This window comes from Atractosteus spatula, chromosome 3, assembly GCF_055471065.1.
Source record: "Atractosteus spatula isolate fAtrSpa1 chromosome 3, fAtrSpa1.hap1, whole genome shotgun sequence".
NCBI lineage: Eukaryota > Metazoa > Chordata > Actinopteri > Semionotiformes > Lepisosteidae > Atractosteus > Atractosteus spatula.
In genome coordinates this window covers 10,603,032-10,628,880 of record NC_142708.1, presented here as the reverse complement: position 1 = coordinate 10,628,880, position 25,849 = coordinate 10,603,032, and the positions used below count along the sequence as shown (strand labels likewise).

Here is a 25,849-nt window from a genome sequence, read left to right as displayed (position 1 = left end):
AGGTGGGAAGCTCACCTGTTCGACGGCTCTCTTGTGCTTGCTTGCTAACCTTTGTTCGGCATCATGCATTTCTTCCAAGTCGCCTTCCAATTCAATAATTTTTTCCTGTGCGACAAACATGGACAGTACCACAGTTAATCAACAAAATGCTTTTAATACTGATTATTTTTTTCTTTAAACATCTCCCCTTCTTCAAAATAAAATGGAACTGGTTTGAAAGGCATGTCTATGTCTCTCCGGAAGGAATTTCTTCTCTATTTATGTTTTATTTATTACAGGCCTTACACAAACCCTTAGAAACAGGTCATATTTTGAATGGGGGCTTAAAGGCTGCAAATAACACTATTGCCTAGGATAGTATTTGATACCATACACATTTTGCCACCAAAGCCCTTAATAACCAAAATATACACTTGTCTTCATAGAGAATATTTCCCCCTTTGTAAACAATATCACATTGAGCCTGTCCCTAGCTTCCTGTGTATACTCAATCCAGGGGGTGTTATAGGCTCCTTTAAAAAAAAAAAGTTTTGGGAATGTCCATATGTGTTTGTGTTTTAATTCCCTGCATTTAATACCACTTTGAGAGTGGAAGGACTGATGTCAGAGGTTGGGGGAGGGCCTTTGCTGTCTATGTTCTTGTTTTCTAATTCGTTCTGCTTGATGGAATCTTGTTCTGAAAGAATAAAAAGTAACCTTTTTGCAAAAATAGTTAGTCTGACATTCAGTTGACATAAATGTTCACTAAACTATGTATACGTATTGTTAAATCATTAGGATGCCATGGAAACTAAAGTAAGGTAAATAAGAGAAGAGTGGGAAAACACTCTATAACAAAAAAGAAGGATATACTATGTATCCAAGTATGGATGTGGTAAAAGGGCCCCTTGACAGTTCACTCTGCCCATGTACCTGAGCCAGCCTGAGCTGTCTGGTGAGTTCCTCCTTGCTCTGTGCTGCGGTCTGGAGCTCCATCTGTAGGTCCTCTAGGCTCCTCTCAGCCTGTTTGCACTGGAGCTGCAGGCGCTCTCTCAGTTGGATCTCCTCCTCTAGAGTCTTTTCCTTATCAAACAGCTTGTCGGACACCTGCACAGCACACCCAACCACCCAGAGCTCAGGTTTACAGCATAAGGCCCAGCTCAGTGATGCTGTTAGACCACTAATAGCTTTCAATTCTAGAAAAACTTAATTCGCACCCATAGAAGTTTAATTTGTGGACAGAGGAAGTCGTTCTCCAATTCCGTCAACCCAAGGCAAAACTGATCTAAACAGGTCCCAACAGTAACCAGGAAGGAGGAATCCCATAATGATTCTATGTTAACTATAATAGTAAATATAAGTGCATATATTTGCTGCTTAACTTTCTTGTCTCAAAGTTACAATACTATAATTAACATGTATACAATAACATTTAGTTACCCTAAATAAGCAGAATTAACATTGCTCATTCTCACCTTTTGAAAGCTTTATACTAGGTACACTGAAGTGGTAATGGGAGATAATCACAGGTAGTAAAAGACACTTTTGCAACTTGTGTAAAACAGAAAATCATTATCATGATCTTTTTTATCTGTATGCATGTTTGAATATCTTGTTCAAAATATTGATAGACACTTATAAATACGCATTTCATTGAACTTGTGCATATGACAATAAACCGAACTGAACATTACCTCCCCCTGCAAACGGCTGACAGTCTGCTGAGCCCTCTGCAGCTCCTGGGTTTTCTGCAGAACACCCTCCTCCAGCTCTTTCATACGGAGCTGGGAATCATCCTTCAGCTTCTGGTACAGATTCAGCTCTGCTGTGGCCTGGCTTGCTGCTTGCAGGGCCTCTGCCAGCTATGAGATACAGTACACAGCATACCATCAAATGATGATTAGGTGAAAAAACCTCAGCTTCAGCCCACTGACAGGCATGCAAAAACAAAACTGTTTATCTAAACTTACATACAGCACATTTATTTTCCATAGCTCCCTTCTAGCTAGAAGGCATGACTCCTTGTGTGGCTTTCTAGTCACACTATACCACACATCTTTACTAACAACAAGCAACTCACTGACCTCTGAAGCTGTATGGAAAATATATTGACAGGAAGATATATCGTAATTACTGTACATTGAGCACTGGTGGTTTTCTCCGAGTCGGACAGTTTCCTTGAACCTTCCAAAACCACACAGGCTAGAATAATTCATTGTGTCTAAACTATCTCTAAACTCCGAGATGGCTACAATCCCGTCAAGGGTATAGGCCCCCCTTGAGTCCTATTCTACTTATACGTTCTGATAGTAAGTATCTGAGAATTACAGTGCCTATAAAAAGCATTCACCTCCTGGATTTTTTTTTCCCTTTTTTTTTTTCCTTTGACATTATAGACAACTTTGTGTTGATAAGTGGCAAAATTCTCAGTTAAATACATTATGGTTCCATGCTGTAACACAATAAAGTTTGAAAAAGTCCAAGGGGGGTAAATACTTTTTATAGGAACTGTACATCAGCCATGAATATGAGCTACAGTACAGTATATATCCAACTCCAATCTAGTTTAATAGAAGATATGGCAAATATAATTTTTTGAATAGCGATGCAGACATTCATGGATGCTTTATTTCAATTCTCTACTAATTCCACAAATGTGATGGAATTTTAAATGGTTGAGACAGACTACAGCTGAAACCGTAGTGCACAGAGTTTTTTTTATGGCACAGTACCTCTGTCTCTATACGGAGCAATTTGCTGTTCAGTTCCATAATCATCTTATCCTGGTCCTGTTTCTGTTGTTCATACTCTTCTTGCTTTCTTTCAGCAAGCCACAGTTTCTCTGACAGGCTTTGAGCATGCTGGTTCTGTTTGTCCAGGTTTTCCTGAATAGTAGTAATAAAGTTTATTTATATAGCACCTTGGCTTACAACACATGGCTTCTCAGAGCGCTCTACATTAAGAAAAAAAAGCACACAATAAAAGGAGACAGGAGAATTACACAATAACCATAAGGATTTGGGGTATACAGTAGGAAAGCAAAGGGACAGAACCAATTAAACAAAAACCCTTCTAAAGAAGAAAGTTCTGATTCTAGATTTGAAAGTGCTCAGGGAAGGTGACTCTCTAATATCTGTAGGGGCAAAATTCCAGAACTCTGGGGCTCCGCAGGAGAAGGCCCTGTCACCCATTGTATGTAGATGGGCTTGGGGGACAGAGATGATTAACTAGATGAATGAAGGTTTACGAGATGGGGAGCATGAAGATATAAAGTCAGACAGGTACTGAGCTGCCAAGCCATACAGAGCCTTTTAGGTGAGCAAGAGGACTTTGAATTTGACACAAAACGTGATAGGAAGCCAGTGCAAGGACTCCAGGATAGGAATAACTTGATCACTTGCACAAGACGTGGTTAGAATACTGGCTTCTGAATTCTGCACGTAGTGAAGCTTGTTTGAAAAAAATAAACATGACGCAGTTCTTAAAAGTACTAGCTTTATCTAGGTCTGTATAAATAAAAAGCAATCAAAATGCATGAAATAATTAAGACACCTTGTCATTAAAGCCATAAAAATATGCTTCGAAGCTTGCAATGGCAGAATCCATCAATCTGACAGTTCTCTGTGAAAAACCGATAATCAGTGGATGTTCTCTGGGCTATATTTTCAGACTCTCAAACGAAACCACTAAATATTACTAAGCTTCTTAACTGACCAACATCTGGGTAGATCCTCAACAGGGGAAATAGCCATGATGTACTACTTGAACATACTGTTTGCCCTAATATTTGCCAAAACAAGATCAAAATAAGGTTGTTGGTTTTACTCCATATTAGTAGTCACTATTTCTAGTAGTGATTTAATGACATTCATGCACCAGTTTCGATAGAAAAAGTAGTTAGCCTTACCTCGGCATCTTGTATTTTGTTCTTTAAAGATTGCTGTAAGAAGTTGAAAGCATATTCTTGAGCATTGGCCTCGACCATCACTTCTCTTGCCTCTGTAAGTTCAGACTGTAGAAAAAAAAAGAACAGATCATGTCACAAAACTGTTGTGTCGAGTCAGTCTGATGTGCTCTACATTCATTAGTTGGAACATAGATGAATGACTGTATTTTATTTTGATTCTGTATGGATCTGACAGCATTTCATATTGATAAAGAATTACTAGAGAAAATGGCAGGTAGTCATTTACTTGATAACATGACTAATCACCATAAAACATATGGATAAAACAAGAGGTTAAATGACAAGCTGCTCAACGGCAAAATGGCCTATCAAATCCAGACATTCCACATCGTGAGATGGGAAATGAACAGATAAATGTAATTTGCAATTGACAATGGATTTTTCCTAAGTCCTTACATATTAGAACAAAGAAACACTTCAATTACTGTTAAAACCAGGAATTAATAAGCTCAGCACCAAAACCACCAATTACAATTGGTTAGACAGATCTAGTGATCGCTAATTTGCCTATAACTGAGTTCAAGTTTGCTTCAAGTCCTTCACAGCTGTAATCACACAAGTTTTGAAGTGAATCTTATGTTTTGCATTTGAGCAAACTGTTTTTTTTCTAATTATTGTTACTTCACAGGACGCCTTTAACGGCAAATTACGATGAAACACAAAACTAACACAGGAATGCAGCCAATTTAGTTGCTGGATATCATTAAGGAAAATCAGTCTGTCTGATCTGTCTGTCTGAAAACAGCTCAAGTTGTTGTGCACAGCTCACAAATGCAATGAATCAAAGTGAAAGTTTTTATCTAGATTGTGCAAGGCAGATACAGTGAGGCGACAAAACAAAAGATTACATTCTTCAAACCACCATAAAGTGGCTTTTCTCTTGAGCTGAGAACTGTTCATCAGGTTTTCGTGTTTCAGGGTAACCGCATTCTAACAACACATACACTTGGCAAAAGCCTCTAAAGAACCATTACAGCGTATGTTCTGTACTATACTGTACATATAAATTAAGACTGAATATGAAGTGTCAAATATGTGGGTTAGAGCACCACTGGCATTTATTTACACAGGTGTTTGCAAATTCTGGCTGATAAAGTGTTGCAATATAAACTAATAACCGTGGTTTGTCCTTTGTGTTTCTTTACTCTGCTGCTAATAAGCTACAAGCTATAACATAATTAAAAAAAAAATATTTTATGGTGACCTAGGATTTTTAGATTTTTGTTTCTGGCATACTTGTGTGGTATTCCACGCAACGACAAAAGGTTTTAAAGTCAGACTTCCTGTAGGTTTACACTTTATACATGCAAGATTCTGTCCAGTATGTGCTAGAACAAATTCACAAATTAAAAGCAGGATTGGAGAACCAGCCAGATGGTTAAATTATTGTTGTTGGGCTCTAATACAATTATTTTTGCACTCACTGACTTTGAGAGGAACTGAACCAGTCTTCCTTCTCAGTCGAACCGAGATCACCTTTTCAAAACAACTATTTGTAATATTCAGTACCTCCTAAAATAAACTAAACCAGGGTGCCAGCTGAATTCCACTGCAAAACTACAGTTTCCTCTCCACAAAAAACAACACCTAAAAAGAATTGTAGAGAGACATGCTGGGGTGTGAGGGTGTGTACAGAATAAGTACTTTACCTCCAGCTGTGAAAATCGCTCATTCATCATTGTGTTTTCTCTCTCCAGCTCCATTATCCTCTCCCTCAGTCTCATCAGCTCTCCTTGCATCTGAGTGTTGGTTCTGAGCAGGTCCTCGTTGTTCACAAGGATTCCTCTCATCTCATAACGGATCTGGTTCCTCTCCTTGTTCATCTCAATACTTTCTGCCTCCAGAAACTGGTTTCTCTGGGAGAAGCAGCAATGACAAATTGAGACCAACCTGCAACTCTTGTTCCACCATTGCATGGCAAAAAAAAAAGACTCTACACAGAACGCATCCCCATCTGGTTTAAAACCCAACTTTACCACTCACTGTCTGTAGCTGGTGAGTTGCCAGTAGAAAGTGCTCAATGGCCAAGTACAAACAGGTGAGGTAATAGAGCTTTCAAATAGTATTTTGGACAGAGGTCAAATTTTAATCACACATCTTTTTTGGCATCGCTCCAACACCCGATCTCTCCACTTTATTCCTCGCAAGTGAGGAGGTTTAAATTAAATACACCATTCCTATAAATTTTGCTCTTTTGGAGACTGAGCTCATATCACTGTGAAGGAAGTCTGTTCTATAGTTCAAAAATAGGCTCAGAGGTGTTTGTTCTGAAAAGGTTTGTCAGAAATGTTATGACGAACGACTTGCTTATGATGTACGTGTAAAAAGAACAGTGGCGTCTGAAGGCCGATTTAATCAATAGAAATTAGTGATCACAACATGAAATCATATAAAAGAAATAAACATTTGAAAAATCTGAACTTCTCTAAAATTAAAATGCAAGTGGGATCCCAGTTTGAACGGTGTACAAAAAAGCAAAGAAAAAAATCACATTGATAAAAAAAAAGAGAATTAAGTTCTTTATTTCACTGTTTCACTGTGGGATGACAGTAAGTGAAAATGGCAATACCTTTTGGCATGTGTCTAAAAGCCTTGTGAGCTCCTCAATATAATCTCTCCTCTGCATTCCAGGTCGCATTGAAGACAGAGATGATATTGTCTGTTCAAAAAGTAAAAGAAATGATATCAACATATAGTATTTTGTTTGTTTGTATTGTTTGGGCGAGAAACCTGTTACGCAACGCACATCCACACATCACTAACTACCTATCGGATACAACTGCCCCTGGCGGGGGACTGTTTGAAGCAACCTGGAACAACAAGGCTTATTCAGGCGCGCGGCTCTTGCTTCAGGCTTCAGTCACTCACCCCTTTGACCCTAGTGAGGGAGTCGTAGCCGGTGAAGCGGCTGCGCGGGGTCAGGACTGTGGGAGAAGGAACTGGACTGCTGCTCGTACTGTTGAAGGAGGGCGAGAAGAGGTTGCTCTCAGATGTGGAAGGAGACAGGCCTTCCTAGGGATTAAAAGGGTTAAACAGCAATTTAGAAGGCTGTGAGGGAGAAGAACAATGTGGAATTTCAAATGAAAGGTCTCACTTTTTCTAGATTCCAATGTGTATGTATAAATGGAATTTACAACAGAGGTTTGGGAGGAAGGTTAGATCTATATATATATAATCTTCTTTATTTTCCTTTGTGCATTCCCCTCTCACTCCTCCCGTTACCCCCACCTCATCTCTTGCAGCAGCTACTTAGCTCATTCCCAATAAAAGTGAGGGGTGGGGTTCCTTAAGGTCAGAGTGTCGTTCTCTCAGTTAGCCGAGCTGGGGTTTTCTAAATGCTTGGCACATATGTACCAGCAGCCCCACTATACAGCAGATTGCCTTTATAAAAGAGAAACTTCAGTGACTCTATAAAGGGGTAACTTTTGGTACAACAGATTTTCCAAGACCTGAGTGGTACCTATCCGGAACATGGCTGTTTACAGTTTCTATCACTTATGAGTAGTACTTTAATGATGAGGAAGTAGAAACCTTGATTTAATGACCAAATGGCCCTTTCTAACCCCCTATGTTGTTGGTCACCCTCTTGAGTCATTGGCTTTGGAATGGGGGGATTTACAGTATAAGGGTTAGGCCTGATTGTTTAAACTGAGAATCAGCTTTGCCCAGGTTACTACTCCTTCAAACTGTGCCAGGTAGTCAGGGAATTGGTTTGATGTCTCATTCAAACTACGGCACCTCTCACAATACAACCTTGTCACCATGCTAGGACATTAGTTTGAAAATTCTGGTCCAATGGAAGCAGATGCTTATGTTTGATTTTCTGCAGCTGCACAAGTTACCACTTGCCAATGAATTCTGCTGTGAGATATACAGATATGCTTTGAGGACAATGCGTCAGTGAAATTTGCCACTGCTATGTGGTTAAAGGGCCAGTAAAAATAGTTCTGCTATCACAGAATCAAGATCTTAAAGTACAAATTGGCAAAATGCATTGAGATAAAGGGATATTCCACTCAGTAAAAGATTTAGAAATTATCTTGTTTTTATATGCATGAGTTGCAAAACCTTGTAGTCATCCCAGTTACTATACATAATCATATGTGTCCATTACCTTAGAATTAAGAGTGAGGTCTAAAGATTTTAAAGATATGAAAGATGGCTAATGACCTGGGAATAAGAAAATAACTAGCTGATTAATTAAAACATATTAATCAAATTATAGCATATACAAATATACTTATTGCATATTACCTTATAATCAAGCACTCTAAAGGGTCGATCATAGTCCAAAGCTATGTTCTTATAGGGACTATTAAATCCTCGAGATGGACTGTCTGAGCCACCCAGCTAAAACAAAAGAACAAGAGACACAATTTAGACACACTGCTATTAACTGAACAGGTGACTAATCATCTATGCAAATGTCATTATATAGTAGAAATTACTTCCACTATAAATTGAAATTTTATTTTAATTTATTCCCTTGGAATATCACTTGTGTCGAAACCTTTATTCGTAATGTTTTGGCTTCGACATTTCAAGCTGGTAATTTGAGAAACACTCAGAGGAAAAATTAAGGATCTGAAAAAAACTCCAAAGGCAATTTACAAAAATCTGCTGCCAGTTTCTAGTCTAAAGGTCAGAAGAAAGTGTTGCCTGCTACTAAGCCCATATGCCTAATTGCAGTATTGCTTAACTCAATGTACATCAATCTAACTCACTACAGTTCAGCTTCTGTTTATAATAAGTGTAGGGATACAGACTTTCTAAAGAGCTCTTTATGGTCAGATGCTTCCTCTTCCGTGATGTCACGCTGTTTTTGGACTGTTAACAAGCCTCTTCCTAAGATCTAAATTCCAGAACACATACCTTATCTGACATGGTATCCCAGTCCCTTGAAGCAAGGGATTCCATCGAGCCCAATCGGGAGCTTGGTCTGTCTAAATTATTGGTCAGACCCAGGTAGGGACTGTTTCCATTCTGTCCATTCTCGCTTGCTCTGCTGTCTGTGTTTCTGGAAATGTTTTCTAACCCTTCACCACCAAGAAACAATTTATATATGGGGTTTTGGTTGGCTTTAGAGTTGGATGACTGACTTCCGGTTGACAACCTCTCTGGTTTCTTATATGAATCAGTCTGTGGTTCCTAGAAAGTAAGCAAACCAGAAAATTATGAATATTCGAGTGTCAGTGAAGCTCAAACTAGCACATCAGTACCTACCAGATGTATGGTAGCATCTTAAACTGTTTATATTTAATTTACTTAATGAGAGATATCGTTTGTCCGATGCAAGTAGCCTTTATCTTTTAATTCAACAGTTGCAGATTCACGATAATTGTCCATCATGATTAGGAAGTGTGTCTTGGTGTGTCTTGATTGACAACTTGGAGGACATGGACTGGGTTGCAGGTTAGTCAGGTTATTTTAACTTTATGCATGCATGCAATACATAAAAGCATGATGTAACATAGCATTAAACATGGTAAAACAAAGGCATGCGCAAAAGCAAGCAAAAGGTTGGAATGATATAGATGAGAGCCAAAATAAAGCAGAAATATAGTAAACTGCTAAGTGATCATCCTGATTCAATGCTGTGAATGTTGAAGTTTCTGTTAACTAAAAGCTGTAACTGACACATTAGTATTGCATTATTATCCAGTGTCCTGGTGAATAGCAGACATAGTAATGTTAGAAGATATTCATATGAAATTTAATTTGGTGATAAAAAAAAATCTGTGTGAAAATTAAAAAAAAAACATGATATTGCAAAGAAGTGACATGCAGTGTGAAAAACAGTGTAAAATTCTGCTGAGGTGAAGGGTCCAAGTCCATTTTCTTTGCCTTCTTTCTCATTCATCTAGTTTTACTTAATATTTCTATGTATTCTCTAAACACAATGAATAATAAATGGTCATTTTTGTAATATAAGACGACATATCCTATTTTTCACCTTTAGTGTCAATGCATTCTCCATAGATGCATTGGGGAGACTGTCATTATTCTGGGAAGTATCCTGGCCCACGGTGACATTTGTAGAGTCATTGGCCACAGGGAGGTTTTCACAAGATCCATCCTGTGTTGCGTGCTTTTGTTCAAATATTGTTTGGCACGGTGCAGATATCACTCTGATGGAAGGCAGTGGGCTCTTATTGTCCTCGGTTGTCCTCTCCTTGTTTAGTGTCCCTTTGTCACTCTCACTACAAGCGGAAATAAATGTATCTGGTCTCGTCTTGCTCTCTTCCATCAATTCAGAGTCTGAGCAACTCTTTTCTGAGGACTTGCGTTCGATCTTATGGTCACCAGTTGGAGATAAGCATGAGGATATTTTGGCATTTTCATTGGCAGAAAACTTATGAATCAGCTCTTTAACGCTGCCTGACCTTTTCAAACCCGTTGCTTTCATGATAGAAGCATTTTTGTTAGCAGTACCAGCCTTTGAGCCACGCTCAGAATGGAAATAGGATTTTCCATTACAGTTTACAGTTTGGTTATTAACAGGAGACTTTGATATGATGGGACTCTCATCTCCATTTTGATGAGCGGTGCTGCTTTCTTTAAGAGAACAAGGAGGAAGGCTTCCTGCCGTCTGTTTCAGGAGATGAGCATGACTACTGGATGACTCCAGGCTAACGTTTTCCTCATGTAGAATAGAAGTGCCATTTTCTGAGATTCTTCTAGTGTCCTTGCCAACAGTTCCCTAAAAAAAACAAGCTTATTTCAACAAGGTGAATCTATAATTTAAGAAGTTTATATTGTTTATAATTTAAGTTTATATTGTTCCTTTATCCTTTCTTGTCAGCTATACTCTATCTTAAGGATTATGCATCGACTTCTAGACATACTAGCCAAGAGTCTAAGTGTTGTTTGAATAATAAATAAATATTCATTGTCAATAATCATACTTTAAATTGCCATAGTGGGGCACCAGCTTTGTGAGAAAAGCTATGTCTAGTCTGAAATACAGGAACTAACACAGATAATATAAGCTTCTAACTTCAATCTGGTCTTTCCGATTTGTAATTGGCAAACTATAGGATTTGTATCAATGGTAGTGTATTTTTTATTAAATGTCATTGAGTCTAAAACCAACAATTTATCCTACAATTTGTGTATCCCTATGTACAATATAGGCAAACATTTTTTTAATCGCCTAACTAGGTACTGAATGGAGATGAGAATATTTTTGCAAGAGATCCATTTAGCAAAAACATTTTTTTTATCACAAAGCACACATAAGTATTTTTTATTTTAGAAGTATTTCGTATTTTCTAAAGGCTCATGAAGATTGTTTATTTAACATGAGACTTTCACGTTAAGCTAATCAAAAATATAAACTTTACCCATGTTGTTTTTTATTAATGTACATAATTGACCATTCATGTAACTTAAATAATTATTTTGTTTTTGCAATTATTATTAGCATCTTAATTCTTTTATGAAAACAATTGAGAAAGGCTGATATTAATAAGCTTATTGGTTTCTTTTTGGACAATAGATGCCTCTGTCTTTGGCTGCGAAAACTCACTCTTCAAATTCCTGTATTCGGATCTGTTTAAAGAAGGGAAGACCTCTGGTTTTCTCTTTTTCAATATATAAAAAAACAATTAAGGTGCCAGAGGCACATTGACAGAATTTTTTACCTACTTTCCTTTTACCTGCTCTTAAAAAAATGTATCTCCTTTATACTCTCTTTACTGGATTTGTGCTTCCCTTATGATTATTACTGTTGTTGTAATATATATTTTTTGAAAAGACTAGTTGGGAGCACAATTCACAAAACATTATTTGTCAATCTTAGAAAAACAGGGAATACAATTTGGTTAATTTGATGTGGAGCATACATATACATTTTATTGACATTATTCCAAGCGCATGCAGAGCTGAACAAAAAGCTATTAGTGGTTAGCTAGAAGCCTATTATCACTAAGACAACAAACAGTTACTGTGCAATCAGTAAGCCATCAAAAAGCAGCGTTACTAATTATTACAAAGGAAACTGTACTTGAAAGGTGCAGGACAATCATGAAAATGAATCTTAAAATCCAATTTCAATACACAGACAGTGGCTACAATGACAGAGCTGTAATGTTTTAATTCTGTCTACTGGTCAAGTTGCTTTCGAAACAAGTCTTCTTTGAGTGCTGACTGGGCTTGACAGTCCAGAGATCACTGCTTCAGATTAGGCCATTAGCCAGCTGTGGCGGGGTGCCCTCCAGGTGATGGTGATAGGCAGAACTGATGGGCTCTGTACTACTGTGGGTAGTGCTGTTAGGTTAAGATTAGAGCAATGGAAATTCCAGGACTCCATGAGATTGTGATGTGATGAATCAACGCTGGAGCAGCCCCTCAACAGATGCCTCAGCTTCTCTGCCGATACTGGGAGACTGGAGTGTGAAAGGATGTGGACCATCTGCCAAAGCACATTTCAGATGTCTTCATCCCTCTGCTGTGATGGTTGTAGCATGGAGTTGATGATTAAGAATTACATTCATTTTAAAAAAGAAGGACTCCTCTCATAACTTCTTTTCTCATGACAGTGGAACTGAGTATCAGATTTTGGGTCTAAAGTATCTCAGCGCAGTTTAAAAAGTTTTAAAAAATGCACCATGGAAAACTGATGTCTGCATGGTATTGTGACCTAACACATTACATGTTGGTAGGTTTCCTTTGTTTCTGTGTTCCGTCACATCCCAGAAAAGAAACCAAAGAGTGATAAATGGACATTATTTTAAAAATCCAACATCTATTATTGCAGACAAAAGATGAAGTATTAATAAGTATGAATAAGGATTGTAATAGACAGCAGAGCAGTCTAGTACAGTATATTGTTCCTCGACTGCTCATACTCACGACAAACTCGAGACTCAGTAGTGGTATCTAGTCTTTCCCAATATACTGTATAAGTGTGAAAAAAAAGGTCGTTACACCCTTGCATGTAGAAGATGATCCTCCTTAACATTTCTTTAGCACTGATGTAATGATGTACACAATGAATGAAATGCAATAGTGAGTAATAAAGCAAAAGCACACAGTAGCAGAGTCAAAAGTGCTGCATGTTCATTCTCCTGCACTTTCTATTCTTTAAGTTAGTATGCACCCTTGCACAAGCACTTGCAGAGCTTCCATTACTTCCAGTTACTATAGGTGCAGGATTAGAGAAAAGTGCAACCATGTAGCATTAGCAATGCACAGCTGGCAAAACAAAGACATATCACCGAAAACCATAGTTGTCACATTCATGCATTCTAGCAAGACAAACATCTTCATCAGCACACAGGACCATGCTTACTTTATCTTAGCCTTTCCACACCACAACGTACCTTGCATAAACTGTATTTAAATACCTCTACAGTTCTGAGACAAATCCCCATTGTATAGGTTTTTCCTGAAGATTGGCAATGAAAAAATAAACAGCTGTCTTCCTATGCCCTACACACAAAAAATACAAATCTGCAAATAAATAGCAGACCAAGATTACCAGACTGCTCTCTTCCTCCATCACTCTGGACACTTTGTCTGAGAAGTTCTGAAGATGACCAGCCTCCTCCTGATATCTCTGCATATCTTGTCCAAGCATTTCCTGTAGTACTGTCAGAGCTTCCTCCTGCTGCCTCAGTTGAAAAACCTGCACCTCCTTGTTGCCAATGGATTCCTTTACAATCTGCCTCTCTCTCACCAGCTCCTGGACAGAGGAACACAAGACACTTCTCTCAGACTTGTCACCGACTGCAACAAACCTCCTTCAATGTTATCTCACTGGCTGTACTGGAGCCGAGTGCTGCTCCTGCTGGGTCAAATAAATTACATTCGAAAAACGTAGCATGAAAAGTGACCAATGAATTTGTACTTGATACTTTTTCTTTCTAATGTGGTGATATCAATAGGTTCATGTCTAAAGAATCATAATGCAAAAAAGGTTAATCACAGACTAAAATACATAATAAATCAATGTTTCAATATCTACAGTATGTTTAAAATACACTGTAATGTGAATGCTGGTGAAATATGGAAAAAAATGTGCATACCCATAATGTTGCCTTCAGCAAGCCAAAGTGAAGAACTGTATTCAGTCCACCATCTGGACATTTCACATTCCAGATACTTGGAAATCCCAGATATCCTCATACTTTTGGTTATTCTTTTCTTGTTTGGGTAAGAACATTTTTTCTGAGACTGTAATAGATCCTACAAAGGGGATGTCTTCACTTGCCAACAGACAGTAGTTACTTACCACTGTGTCCTCAGAGGCTTCACTTTCCCACAGCTTGGTCTCAGTTTCTGAAAGATGGGCCTTCAAGACTTTCAGTTCAAAGCCCAGGTGTTTCTGTTGCTTCCTCACCTCACAAAGGCTACAATACACAGAAAACAGCATGGCATTCAATGAGGACTTTCAAAACATCCTTTTTTGTTGTTGTACATTTCAAAATGTACAATTAATGTACAGTAGGGGTTCAGCAAAACATAAATGAATGGTTACAATGGGAGGGGGCCATCTGGCCTATCTAGTTCATTTGGTGTTACAAGGATCTCACCAGGTTCTAGTTAAGAAAAGTAAAGATCTTCTGTGCTGTAGAAATTAAAAACGAGTAGTCTCTTATTGTTGGATTTTGCTTCCAATTATGTAAAGAAGCTGGTTTCTGGCCTAACATTTACAAACCACCATTGACATTGTTTTCATTTTCGACTTTGGTTTATGCCTCTATTTGAGTTGAGCTTTACAAGGACAATTATTATTCGTGCGCAAGCAAATGTTATTGTTTTCAAAAATGAAAGCTAATTATGAGTTAAAAACCACAGGAGCTGTACTGTGTACTATGTGCCAACAAGCAGCTCAGCACTCATGTGTTTCCTCACTTCTTTTCACCTCGTTGTTGTGCAAATCACACAGGAAATGTGAGATTTCTATGTTTATGTTCTCTGGCATCTGTATGCAGTGCTAACAGTGGACTTTTAATAAACCAGTTTGTCTAAACACACAGTTTGAAGTAATTTCAGCTTGCAGCCCAGACGGCAGGCACATGTTGGATGCAGTGCATGAACTGTTAAGTCCTATAAAACTGCAAGCAAATGCATTCATATACTTTAAATCAAACTATGGATTGGTGTATACAGTATATCAGATATATATTTCCTGTGATTAATCTAAACATACATACTGTATATACATTACACTGGTTAAAAATCTGAATAAGTTACATGGTTTTTCATCACATGAATAAAATGCAGCTCTTTATTACTGAATTGTTTGCACGCTACCTTGTTCTAAAAATGCACATTAAAAACAATGTGACTGATCAGGATTTACAAGATAAAGACAGTGAAATATTATAGGTGGACAATGCAATACACTGAGACTAAGCAGAGCTTGAAAAAAATGTTTTTGTATATCCTACTATTACTCCCAAAATGTCATTTTGTAAAAAGAAGTTCTGTAACACCATGAAGACTTCACATGTTCCACACTGATTTCTGTAATCCCAAAATGTGAACACTAGAGGGCGACATTACACAATCTGCATCTCACAAGGCTTTGGGGAGCATGACAGCAGCATATTGTACCAATACAGACCTGGTGCCCATTTATAGTATGCAGTTTTTTCAGTTGACAGAACCCACATAAAATACAGTATGGATGTCCCGTTCTCATCTGCACAAAGTGGTGAAACATCTCCAAAATAGATCATTTTAGACTCAATGAGTCATTAACGCTCCCTCTAAACTAAAATAAAAAAGGTGTGAGCATGATTCTCCTTAGGACTGTGCAGTATCACAGCACTTAATTAACACTATACTTACTGTTTTGGGCTTTTAGTGTTATTTTATGCTACTGTTATGCACACTCTTGGCATTCTGACTGGATGGATATGTAAGTATCTTTGGATAGAAGCACCTGTGAAATTAATAAACATAAGTATAAAATAATTAAACTACTGGTTTTGCCGAATTAGGTGAGAAATGCTCCCATTCATTCCATCAAACTGTTTGATCGTAACCTCTAAAAGAAATTATCCATATAATAGAGGAAGGAGATGCAGCAAATTATATCGCAGTTATTGCTTAAAAATTTAAACATATTGAAAACACACACAAGATGTCTAATGTTTCTTTAATTTAACAAACATTAGAATTTTAAAATAGCATTTTCTTTTGTCAATATGGTTTTTCATAAGATCGGATACATAAAACGTTTGAACCACGGAGAAGTGCATTTTTTTAAATATACACATATAAAGAAATACGTTTGCTTTGAGAAACGGGAACAATGCAGTGAATTAAAAAAATAAATATTCTGAGCAATGGAAATTGTTTACTGTGCTTTACTTTTGTACACTCTTCAAAACCATTGCACATAATATAGGAATATGACATTCATACTAGTACAATTGTTATACAAACCACAATTATATATGTGAAATATCAATAGGAATTGAAAAGGGTTTGAGGAATTCAGCACTTACTGTACATAAGGCATGCAAACCCTAAGATCTTCATTTTTAACAAGAAAAAATAAAGGGGAAGTTAAACCAATGTTCAGGAGATGCAGAAATCATAGGCATTTCTGCTAATCTTATGCAACTTCATAAGAAGATAACTGAAGATAAACATTTAATTCCAATATAATTCATAACTATAGTACACACTCACATACTTCATTAAATGTATTTATGTTGTCTACTGTTGTGCAGCTGATGAAAGAGTGGAATGCACTTTTCTGAGTATTGAGCCAGTAGAGATGTGAGATTATTGGAATCACAGTGAAAAATTAAAACACATCTTGCCTTCACAAAATTCTTTCGGGTTCATTTTCAAGAAGGAAAATGTAATCGGTTTCGAATGGCAAATTAAAACCCTGACCAGGTTGCAGTCATTTTTATGATACTAGTACCACCTCTAACTCTCCCATGACAAATAGAGATAACCCCACCATCTGTCCCACAAAGGCTGTCAAAAGTAAGGGGGGGAGGGGGGAAGTAATTTGAAGAATGAATGGTAAAGGGAGGAACGTGTTTGAAAATGTCACAATGAATCATGTGCACTTGCATTTTTATCATATAATGAGGTCTATTTAGGTAAAAAATACATAAAACAGAATAATCATCAAGCCAAATGAAGCACCTCAGACTATACAGTACCTATCGCTCTAGTAGTTTAAAAGCAGAGGCCCAGTCAGTTGAATATATTGTAATGCATACGGCCTCCATTGCTTGCGAGAGCTGAGCTGGCTTACCAGAGCGGTGACGTCACCGCCCTCCCCTGTGGATAGCAGGGGCCGCAGCCGCTGGGCTGAGGGGAGATCTCCCTTTGGCTCAAGAGGCTGGGTCCCTGTTGAGTGACGCCGGAGGCCCGGGTTCGAGTCCCCGATGGCGGGGGGGCTGCCCTGATGCGGCGGCGGCGGCGGCGGCGGCGGCAAGGGCGCCCACGTGAACCCCGTAGTGTTACAGTATATTTTGTTTCTTCAAAGAGCAAGAGTTAAAAGATTTTTTTTTCCTCCATTTTAGAAAGTGTGTTGGTGGGAAAAATCGATCTACCCATATATACATAAGAAAGCCACTAACATCTAAGAATCGCAACAAATCAAAGCTCATCCCATCAGGACTGAGTACAAGGCTAATCTACACTGATAGGAAGCTTGTCCATCACAAGACACACATATAAACAAGCACACAGGAATAATTACCCTACTGTAGCTCAAATGTCTTGGGATGGTTGCAGGAAAACAGAGCACACAGACATAGGGAACATGCAGACTTCCAACAGATAGCCAAGAAAACAAAAGACCCACAAGCTGTGAGGCTGCAGTGCTAAACAACCACGTAGTCACCACGCTGCCTATAACACGGTACAGGTAGTGTAAATGAGTATACGTTTCCATTAAAATGAATTTAAACAGCAATATAATATATAAGACAATTCTAACAAAAAGCTTTCAGCTTTAGGATTAATAGCCATAAAATACAAAAGAATGCTATCTCGTCTAACTCAGAAACTTGTGTGACCTATTGAGGATAAGGTAAGAGCTAGCTGATTTTGTTTTTTAGTTTTAGATTCAATAAAAATCTGATTTTGGCATCTGTTATAGGAATCACCATGTACAAATGAGTCTGCATACTGTACCTCAATCACTGATATCTTAATGATACTTTATTTATGAACTATACATTCTCCCACAGTATGTTCATTCAATTTAATGGGAGGTATATACAGCATATTTCAAAGCACAGGTCACCATCTGACTGAAATCTTTCTAATTTTGAAAATTGATTACCCCTAATTTTAATTTTATGAAAAACCTAAAAACTTTCTTTGATTAAACTATTATTGCCTTAACATTGAGACGGCAGGGTATATTGTGTATTTGAACAAAATGAATACTGTAGGAACTTTTGTATAATATATGCTATGAGGCAAGAAAGTGCAGGACTAAATGCATAAGCAACCATGAATGATTCACCTTACATTAAATAATTGGCCATATGGCACATTCTTTATGAAGTATTGGTAATTACATACTATGCATTCTAGCCAATACACTGAAGAACATGAAATACTTTTCTATTAATTTGCCTCTTCCAGTACACAGAGTAAATGAAAGCACGTTGCTATTTATATTAAATAGATTCATACAAAGGGCTTCTTCGATGAATTTATCGAATTACTTTTTGGAGACCATTTTTCTTTCCCTTCGCATATTTAAATTGTTACCCAGACAAATGTGAAAAATGTCCATTTCAAAGCAGGTACCATATTGCACTGTTCTGTGATAAATACCAAAATCAATTGAGTGGCTCAAGATTGAAATATAGTTTTCTTCCAAGCTTTTAAGGAATATATTTGGACATTATGACAAAATAATGACATATCTTTCTAACTGTTGATCATTTCCAGCTATCACTGAAATACCTATGAGTAGGAGTAAGATAATCCATATTGCACATATTTTTGCCTGCCATGAATGAAGCAAAGCAAATACCTTTCTTTAAAACCCACTTGAGCCGTAGAACATACAGTACTACATAATTACAATATAAAATACAATTGAAAAGCAGAGTTTTAAATCATTCATCCAAAATGGAGACTTGCATAGTAATACAAAATCTAATGTTTTGAAGAATACTTTTGTGTCTATTCTGTACACATACAATATATTGAGTGTACTTTTTGCATTCTCTATGTTAAGAAAAGATACATTAATCAGAAAACAGTATACTATATATACACACATTTGCTAGAATGAGGTAATTTAAGGAACTGGAATTGGCAGAGTGGAATTATTTTGCTACTGTACATTAAATATGAGATATGAGAGAATCTCACGCCTTGATTAACCTTGAGACATTACCTCCTTATAATCTTATAATCTGGAGCCCAGTATGTGTAATCACGAAATTTCTCCATCCAGATACAGTGTTAAGTAGGACAAGTCACCACTGAGATCTTCATTCACCTAGGCCACTTTTTAAAGAATAACCTGCGATTATGTACTTTATTACATCATCTCTTGCATTCTAACAACAATTAAGACAGCAGAAACTAAATTTCTCAGACCACAGATTACCTACTGATGGTTGTGGGGTGGTTCTAAGCAGTCTGAAATGTTCAACCACCTACAATTCATACTGAATACATATGTTTAAAATAAACTTAACCCACTAAATTACTTCATATGCACCATTTAATATTAATTAATATTTTTCAGCCCTTTTACAAGCAATGATTGCACAAAATGAATGCACAACAAGGGAGTAGCCAAGTGCGAATTTGTTGCTGTTGCTCTCTGAAGTGTTTTAAAAGTTGTCAATGCATCACTCAGAAGTCAGAAAAACAATATCCACACAGTCTTTGTCACAAATTAAACCTAAGAAAATTTACTTAAATTTAGTGTCCCAAATGAGTTAGCTTGATAAAAATTTAACTGATTTAACTGCATGTTTTGATAACTTAAAAATTCATTTGACAGCTACAATAAAAACATAAGAAAGACTGCAAATGAGAGGAGATTATATGGTCCATCTAGCCAAGTTAGTAGTTAATCTATCCAAGGGTTTCAACCAGCTGTTTCTTTAAAGAAGCTAGGGTTTTGGCTTCAACAACATGTGTGGGTAACTTCTTTCATACTCCCATAACCCACAACCCTTTGTTTAAAGAAGTACCTCCTGCATATACATGAATAACTATGAGTCTTCTACACAATTTCTACTTTGTGACCGCTGGTTAATGTTTCACCACTAATATAGAAGAAATTCACCGGGTTGACTTGGCCAGTTCCTATGTTTCTTGGGAGCACGTTAGACTAATGAATAGTAAGCATCTTCTAATTTGTTCAAGCAAGAACAGTCATTTACTTTAGAAACCCAACCTGGCCTTGCCTACAAAGGGTCTATGGAAAGATCATGGAAGGATACCTTTTCACTTTTTCCAGCAGTAAGAAAAAGAGCTATATAATTCTCCCATGGTGCTAATTTAAGATTTCCTGAGGCCAATCTAAGTTTTCATTTTAGATTTAGATAAAATCCACTCCAAACCATACTACACTGCCAGCATCTGCTGAGGAAATGGAAGAAGAAAGAATAAACATTTTGGACAAATATTAAGATCGATCATTATTAATGGTTATACCATGAGCACTAAAATGTAACAAAATTGTAAGAAATCAGTTTAGTATATCTAGTTTTTTACTTAATGTGTAAAATTAAAATGTATGGTCTTGAAACCTGCTCATGAAAGACTATACAGTGAATATTACTGAAGCAAAGTTAATTGAATGTTAATTGAATATTTTTTTATCATTTATCTTGACATTACTAAGGAATAACAATAGTAAATGTAAAAATAAATTTGATTTTCATTAGTATTAAGTACTGTACCACACGTAAACACTCACTGCTGAAATATTTATTGTTTAGTCTCAACAGTGCATTTTGCTGCATTCTTTAAATTCAACTTAAAAAAACAAAGAGGCAAGAGTCAGACAGACGGAAAGGATATCAGATCTAGCCGAGACAGAGCTATGGGAAATTGGATATTTCCATTGTCAATAAGATGCTTTTAATGAGAAATGCTTAATGGTTTACTGTCAGTAACTGACACACCCTCAGAATGACAATTAATGTACGATGCTGTTTAAACTTGTTCTCTGCCTGAAAGCTTTTCAAATAACACTTGAAAATAGTTTTAGGCCATGCAAGCAAAAATGAAGAGTGAAACTAAAAATGACATCGCTTCAGAAAAAAGTCCCTCACACTTAACCAGAATTCAGGCACACCCCAATTTCCAAAATTAAGAAAAACATAATACAGATGCAAACAAGTTTTGAACAGTCTGTCAAGTAGTTGACATTAAAAGTCTCAATTATGTAAAACACCTGTGGTGGGATGATCACACTTGAGGTGCTTACCTCACATATATCCTTAAATAATCAAATATTGTGCAACTTATAGGCACTTTAGTGCATACTGCTCTATACAGTATGATAGGGCATGATTCAACAGTTGTCTTTTTCCATTGTGTAACTGAAAAGCAATATATCATATTTTTTAAAGGGTATGATGTCAATTGTTATATAAAAGGTGAATTTGGCATGGATAACAAGATTCAGAAGTGATTAATGGATTTGAATTCTAGCATGTTTTTTATGTTTTTCATGGCATGTCTGAAGGAACAGAAGAGATTTGTATTGCTGCGACTGTACAGTATATAACATCAAGAGACATCTGTTGAGGCCTTGGTCTATTGGTCTACAGTTATACTACAGTACATAACACAGGAGTTTTATTGTAATCTCCTTCAGGACTATAATGATACAACCAAAAAACATTCACCTTTAACCTTGAGCTAGACTCAAACCAAGAATTTCCTGAGTGCAACTAAAATTAATAAAACTGTAAAATTCTCCAACTCTATTCACCTACTCTTCCTTGATTGCTTTTAGACATAGCTGTGATTACTCAATAAGCATTAGCTTTAGACAGCTCCCAAGCCTACAACCAGAAATAATAATGGACATACTGTTGGTCCGCTCTGTTTATTTCTTGCTCTGTCCTCTCTTGTAGGTCTCTCAAATGCTGGGAGAACTGCTGGGTTTGGTCAATGTGTGGTTTCAGAATTGCTAGTCTGTTGATGATGCCCTCCGATATCTGTTGGACAAATAAGAACAAGTCTTAGGACAAGGGAAAAAATGTTGTGAGGTTTGACGAGAGCTTGATTAAATATTCTGAAAAGTGCAAAACGGTTTTCGTTGAGAATGAACATTGAGAAAATGAATAGACATTTTGTACACGAAGCACTGCCTAAGTCAACCTGCCTACACCCTGCTTCTTTAATGGAATCTGTTTTTGTTGTTGATTATTATTATTTCATGTTATTGTATTTTATAATCCTTTTCAGAATCACAGTTAACTCCTCTTCTCTATAAGATACACTCCCCATTCTAAAACCATGAAACATTCAAAAATATTCTCAAATGAAAGGTGCAGTTTTTAAACATTTTGGGCTTTCCGGAAACCAGTTTATGTATTAATTGTAGACGCTAAGCTCTTATTTTTGGTGGACTAGCAAAACTGGCTTGGTATTCAAGCAGCGACACCTTAACTTATATGTTTACACCTCTATTGTGAAGAACAATCTCTTCTCATTGTCATCTCAAGATATTATTCAGTATGAAAACAAAGAAGAGTACTGTTAGAAAAATTCTGCCACCTTGGTACACTTCCAAAAACTTAACAGCCTAAAAATGACAAAAGGTGCACACAAATTCCTTCATGGGTCATTCAGAAGTTATCCATGAATTCCATATTCCACATGATCCATCAATGAATAAAGATAAATGAGACCCATTATCCACCAGGATTTTTAGATGTCTTTTAATACCCAAAATGAAAAACAGGCAATTGATTAAATGCTTCTCAATCAGCACAGGAGACTATGAATGAATCCTGGCTACCTGGTAATCTAGAGCTGTCATCTGCACTTTAAGTTTCTATAGTTATAGCTTTCTTTAGCTGTTATCTGATTGAATGGAGGAATGTAATATGGCACAAAATGGTGGATTCTATGTTTAACGATTAAGATTTAATATTCTAGAGAAAGCACAAGTTTAAGATACAGAGGAAGTACAGTATAGCTTTTTGTAGACTAGAGTAAGGTTTCCTCTGATGGCTAGCAAATACACAGTTCTACTCAATGATTTCAGTACTTTACATACTTGGATAATTAGCTGGAAACTCATTCTTGACCACGTCTAAAAAAACACCTCCCTCATTTGACTCCTGTTACTGTATATCAATAGCAAACTATTACCACTGCCATCAGTCAGGCCATTAGCATAATACACATCTGATATACTGGTGACATATTGTAGCCTCCATTATAGCATGTCCCTTCTACCCGCTACCCAGGAGGGGTTTCGCCTGTCAATGGACAATTCTCGTACACTTTTTGATCAGTCACATGGGAGTAGCGTAACACTCTTTCTGCCTCAAGTGTGGAAGGCTCAAAATGTTGCTTCTCTTCCTGATTCATTTGGCATCAATCTTGGCTTCTTGTGACAATCATCTGAAGCAATAAATCTAGTGTTAGACAGCTGCTTACATCTGAAAGCTAATTTTTTTGTAAACAGGAAATACATTAAAAATATTTTCTTGTAAGCTACATATTAATGAGCAGTGAGTGGTTAAAGCTGCACAGCATTCACAGTATATACACACATTTTTGATCACCAATAAACTTGGATTACTTAAGGTTTACCAGATTCTAGAAAACCAGCAATCAAAACTGGGTTTAACAACCATTAAAATTAGCAATTCATTTGTCTACAGGAAATTAAATACTCATTCAATTGTTGCAGAGCTGAGCTAGCGGTATACTGTAAATATCCATACCCTCTTGCTCGACATTTAGACGTTGCAAAACTTCTAAAATTTCTAAATCTAATACCAAATCCCTACAAATATACTTTGTGTGCACCAAATTTATAATTGCACCTGAATCTTGTTTTTATTACTGCAGGACAAACACCAGCACACTAAAGACATGTGGGAGCAGGTATCACATACACGTGGTTCTACCACTGTACTCTATAATGCAGATATCAAGGGTTATAGGCAGAGACATTCACAGTCAAGACCTACTGCATAATCACTTGCCAGAACAGGCAGATGAATTTTAAAACTTATTCCGCACGTACTGTATTCAGACGATGGAAACTAAAAAGTGGAAAAAATGAAAACTGAAAACCTCACTTTAGACACTGACAACATCTTAATTTCGTAATCTTAAAACCTTCTAATTAATACCATGTCCCTAAGGCAACACGTGATTATAAAATACTGGTAATACCAATTCCTGTTAAATGAGATTATTTTAAGGCAATTAAGCCTCTCATTGATTTTATCAGTCATTTAGATCCTTATCATCATTGAGTTACTTAGTTTTAAATACATGTAAATACAAACTATATGTATTTGCAACAAAAGCTAAATGTTTCCCTGACATTTTTAAAAAATGCTTTACTTCATTTATAATGGTAAGAAATATGAAGAAAAAAAGTTTCAATTTATTAAATGTTGGAAGGCATACTGTACACTTTAATTATATTTTTTATGCTGCTTAATCTTGATAAAGGTTTTGCCTAATTTGCAGCACAGTGTGTGTTTACCTGCTCCTTTCTGGACTCAGTGTTTTGGAAAATCTTCACCTTGCTCTCCAACAGGTCCTTCAGTTTTATTATTGAAGGGGGCACAGCACCAACAGTCTCAGTGAGCTACAGGAACAGTTCATGAAAGCACATCAGTGCAAGGAGAGAGAAAGAGTCTACCTGTTCATCACCATTCAAGGAATCAAACACCTTTATATTTCATTAAACGAAATAGAGACAATTAAATCATTGTTGTTTCATTGTCCAGAGCTATGTTTAAGAAGCAGAAATGCATTGGTGAAGTCAAATTAATTCACACGCTATACTAAATGTACACTGACAGCAAACATGTGTAATTCTCTAAAAAATGGTAAGGCATTTCTAACATTTTGCTGGTCCGCCATTGTTCCAGACGCAACAATTTAAGCATAATTAAAACTTGGGTGGAAACAGTATACTTATCATAGAAGTAAAAAACATCAAAGGACTCCTGTGAAATGGGACAGAGATACTGTACTTTATATATTTGCTGTGTGACAAACTGACAGGAAAATATTAGGATATGCCCTTAAGCTGTCTTCAAAGAAGTCAAACTAGCTTGTCCTTCTCCTTCAGTCATAATTAAGATATCCTTATCACTCTAATTATCTGCTGAACATTAGTATGTTTCTAATTTATGATTGTTAAATCACAAAATTAAAGTACCAAAGAAAAAATTTTTTTTGACACTGCAGTTTTGTTTAAAACAAAGTTGTGTTTTTAATAAACCAAACTGTTGCTAGACTATGCTTTATTTTGCATTGTGTCTAAATCTAAAAAAAGCTCTGCTTAAAAATGAGTGCTTGCAATTCTTCAGTATAAACAAGTCACTTAATTTCCAAAGGATTTATTGTATTCTTTAGATTACATTTCCCTACTCTAAATAATCACTTCTTAGACTGACTCTGTCCCTGGACTAACATATATAGTGAACAGCATTAACATATTACCCTCATTTTTATATCATCTAAGAACTATAGGAATGAATCTGCTACCCTTCATCAAAGACACCACCATTGCTACCTAATACACTCAGTCCCTAAACAGTAAATGAATGCTAGATACTGTATTTGAGATACTTTTGGGAGTATATAGACATCTTCACATGTGAAAGCCTTTGCATTAAACTCAGAAAATAATAATAATAATAATAATAATAAAATATATCATGCTCCTGAAAACAATTATAAATACAACTTTTTTAAAAATAAAATATATCAATATACACC

The 25,849-nt window shown here is 36.7% G+C and overlaps 1 protein-coding gene across 3 annotated transcripts in view; it reads right to left on the bottom strand.

Annotated features, from left to right (window-relative positions):
* LOC148837396 (uncharacterized) overlaps positions 1-25,849 on the bottom strand; it is a 53,638-nt gene that overhangs the window by 8,717 nt on the left and 19,072 nt on the right. For 2 of the 3 annotated variants that reach the window (XM_088911571.1, XM_088911573.1), the window contains exons 2-15: positions 21,956-22,083; positions 14,181-14,298; positions 13,428-13,631; positions 9,900-10,646; positions 8,819-9,094; positions 8,201-8,296; positions 6,815-6,958; positions 6,516-6,605; positions 5,596-5,802; positions 3,887-3,991; positions 2,712-2,864; positions 1,674-1,841; positions 913-1,086; positions 16-105 (exon numbers count right to left, since the gene is read on the bottom strand). In XM_088911571.1, coding sequence (XP_088767697.1) covers positions 16-105; positions 913-1,086; positions 1,674-1,841; positions 2,712-2,864; positions 3,887-3,991; positions 5,596-5,802; positions 6,516-6,605; positions 6,815-6,958; positions 8,201-8,296; positions 8,819-9,094; positions 9,900-10,646; positions 13,428-13,526 — 2,349 coding nt within the window. In that variant the 5' untranslated portion in view covers positions 13,527-13,631; positions 14,181-14,298; positions 21,956-22,083. Of the gene's footprint in view, positions 1-15; positions 106-912; positions 1,087-1,673; positions 1,842-2,711; positions 2,865-3,886; positions 3,992-5,595; positions 5,803-6,515; positions 6,606-6,814; positions 6,959-8,200; positions 8,297-8,818; positions 9,095-9,899; positions 10,647-13,427; positions 13,632-14,180; positions 14,299-21,955; positions 22,084-24,602; positions 24,708-25,849 lie in introns of all 3 variants that reach the window. The other variant, XM_088911572.1, reaches the window with a different exon arrangement.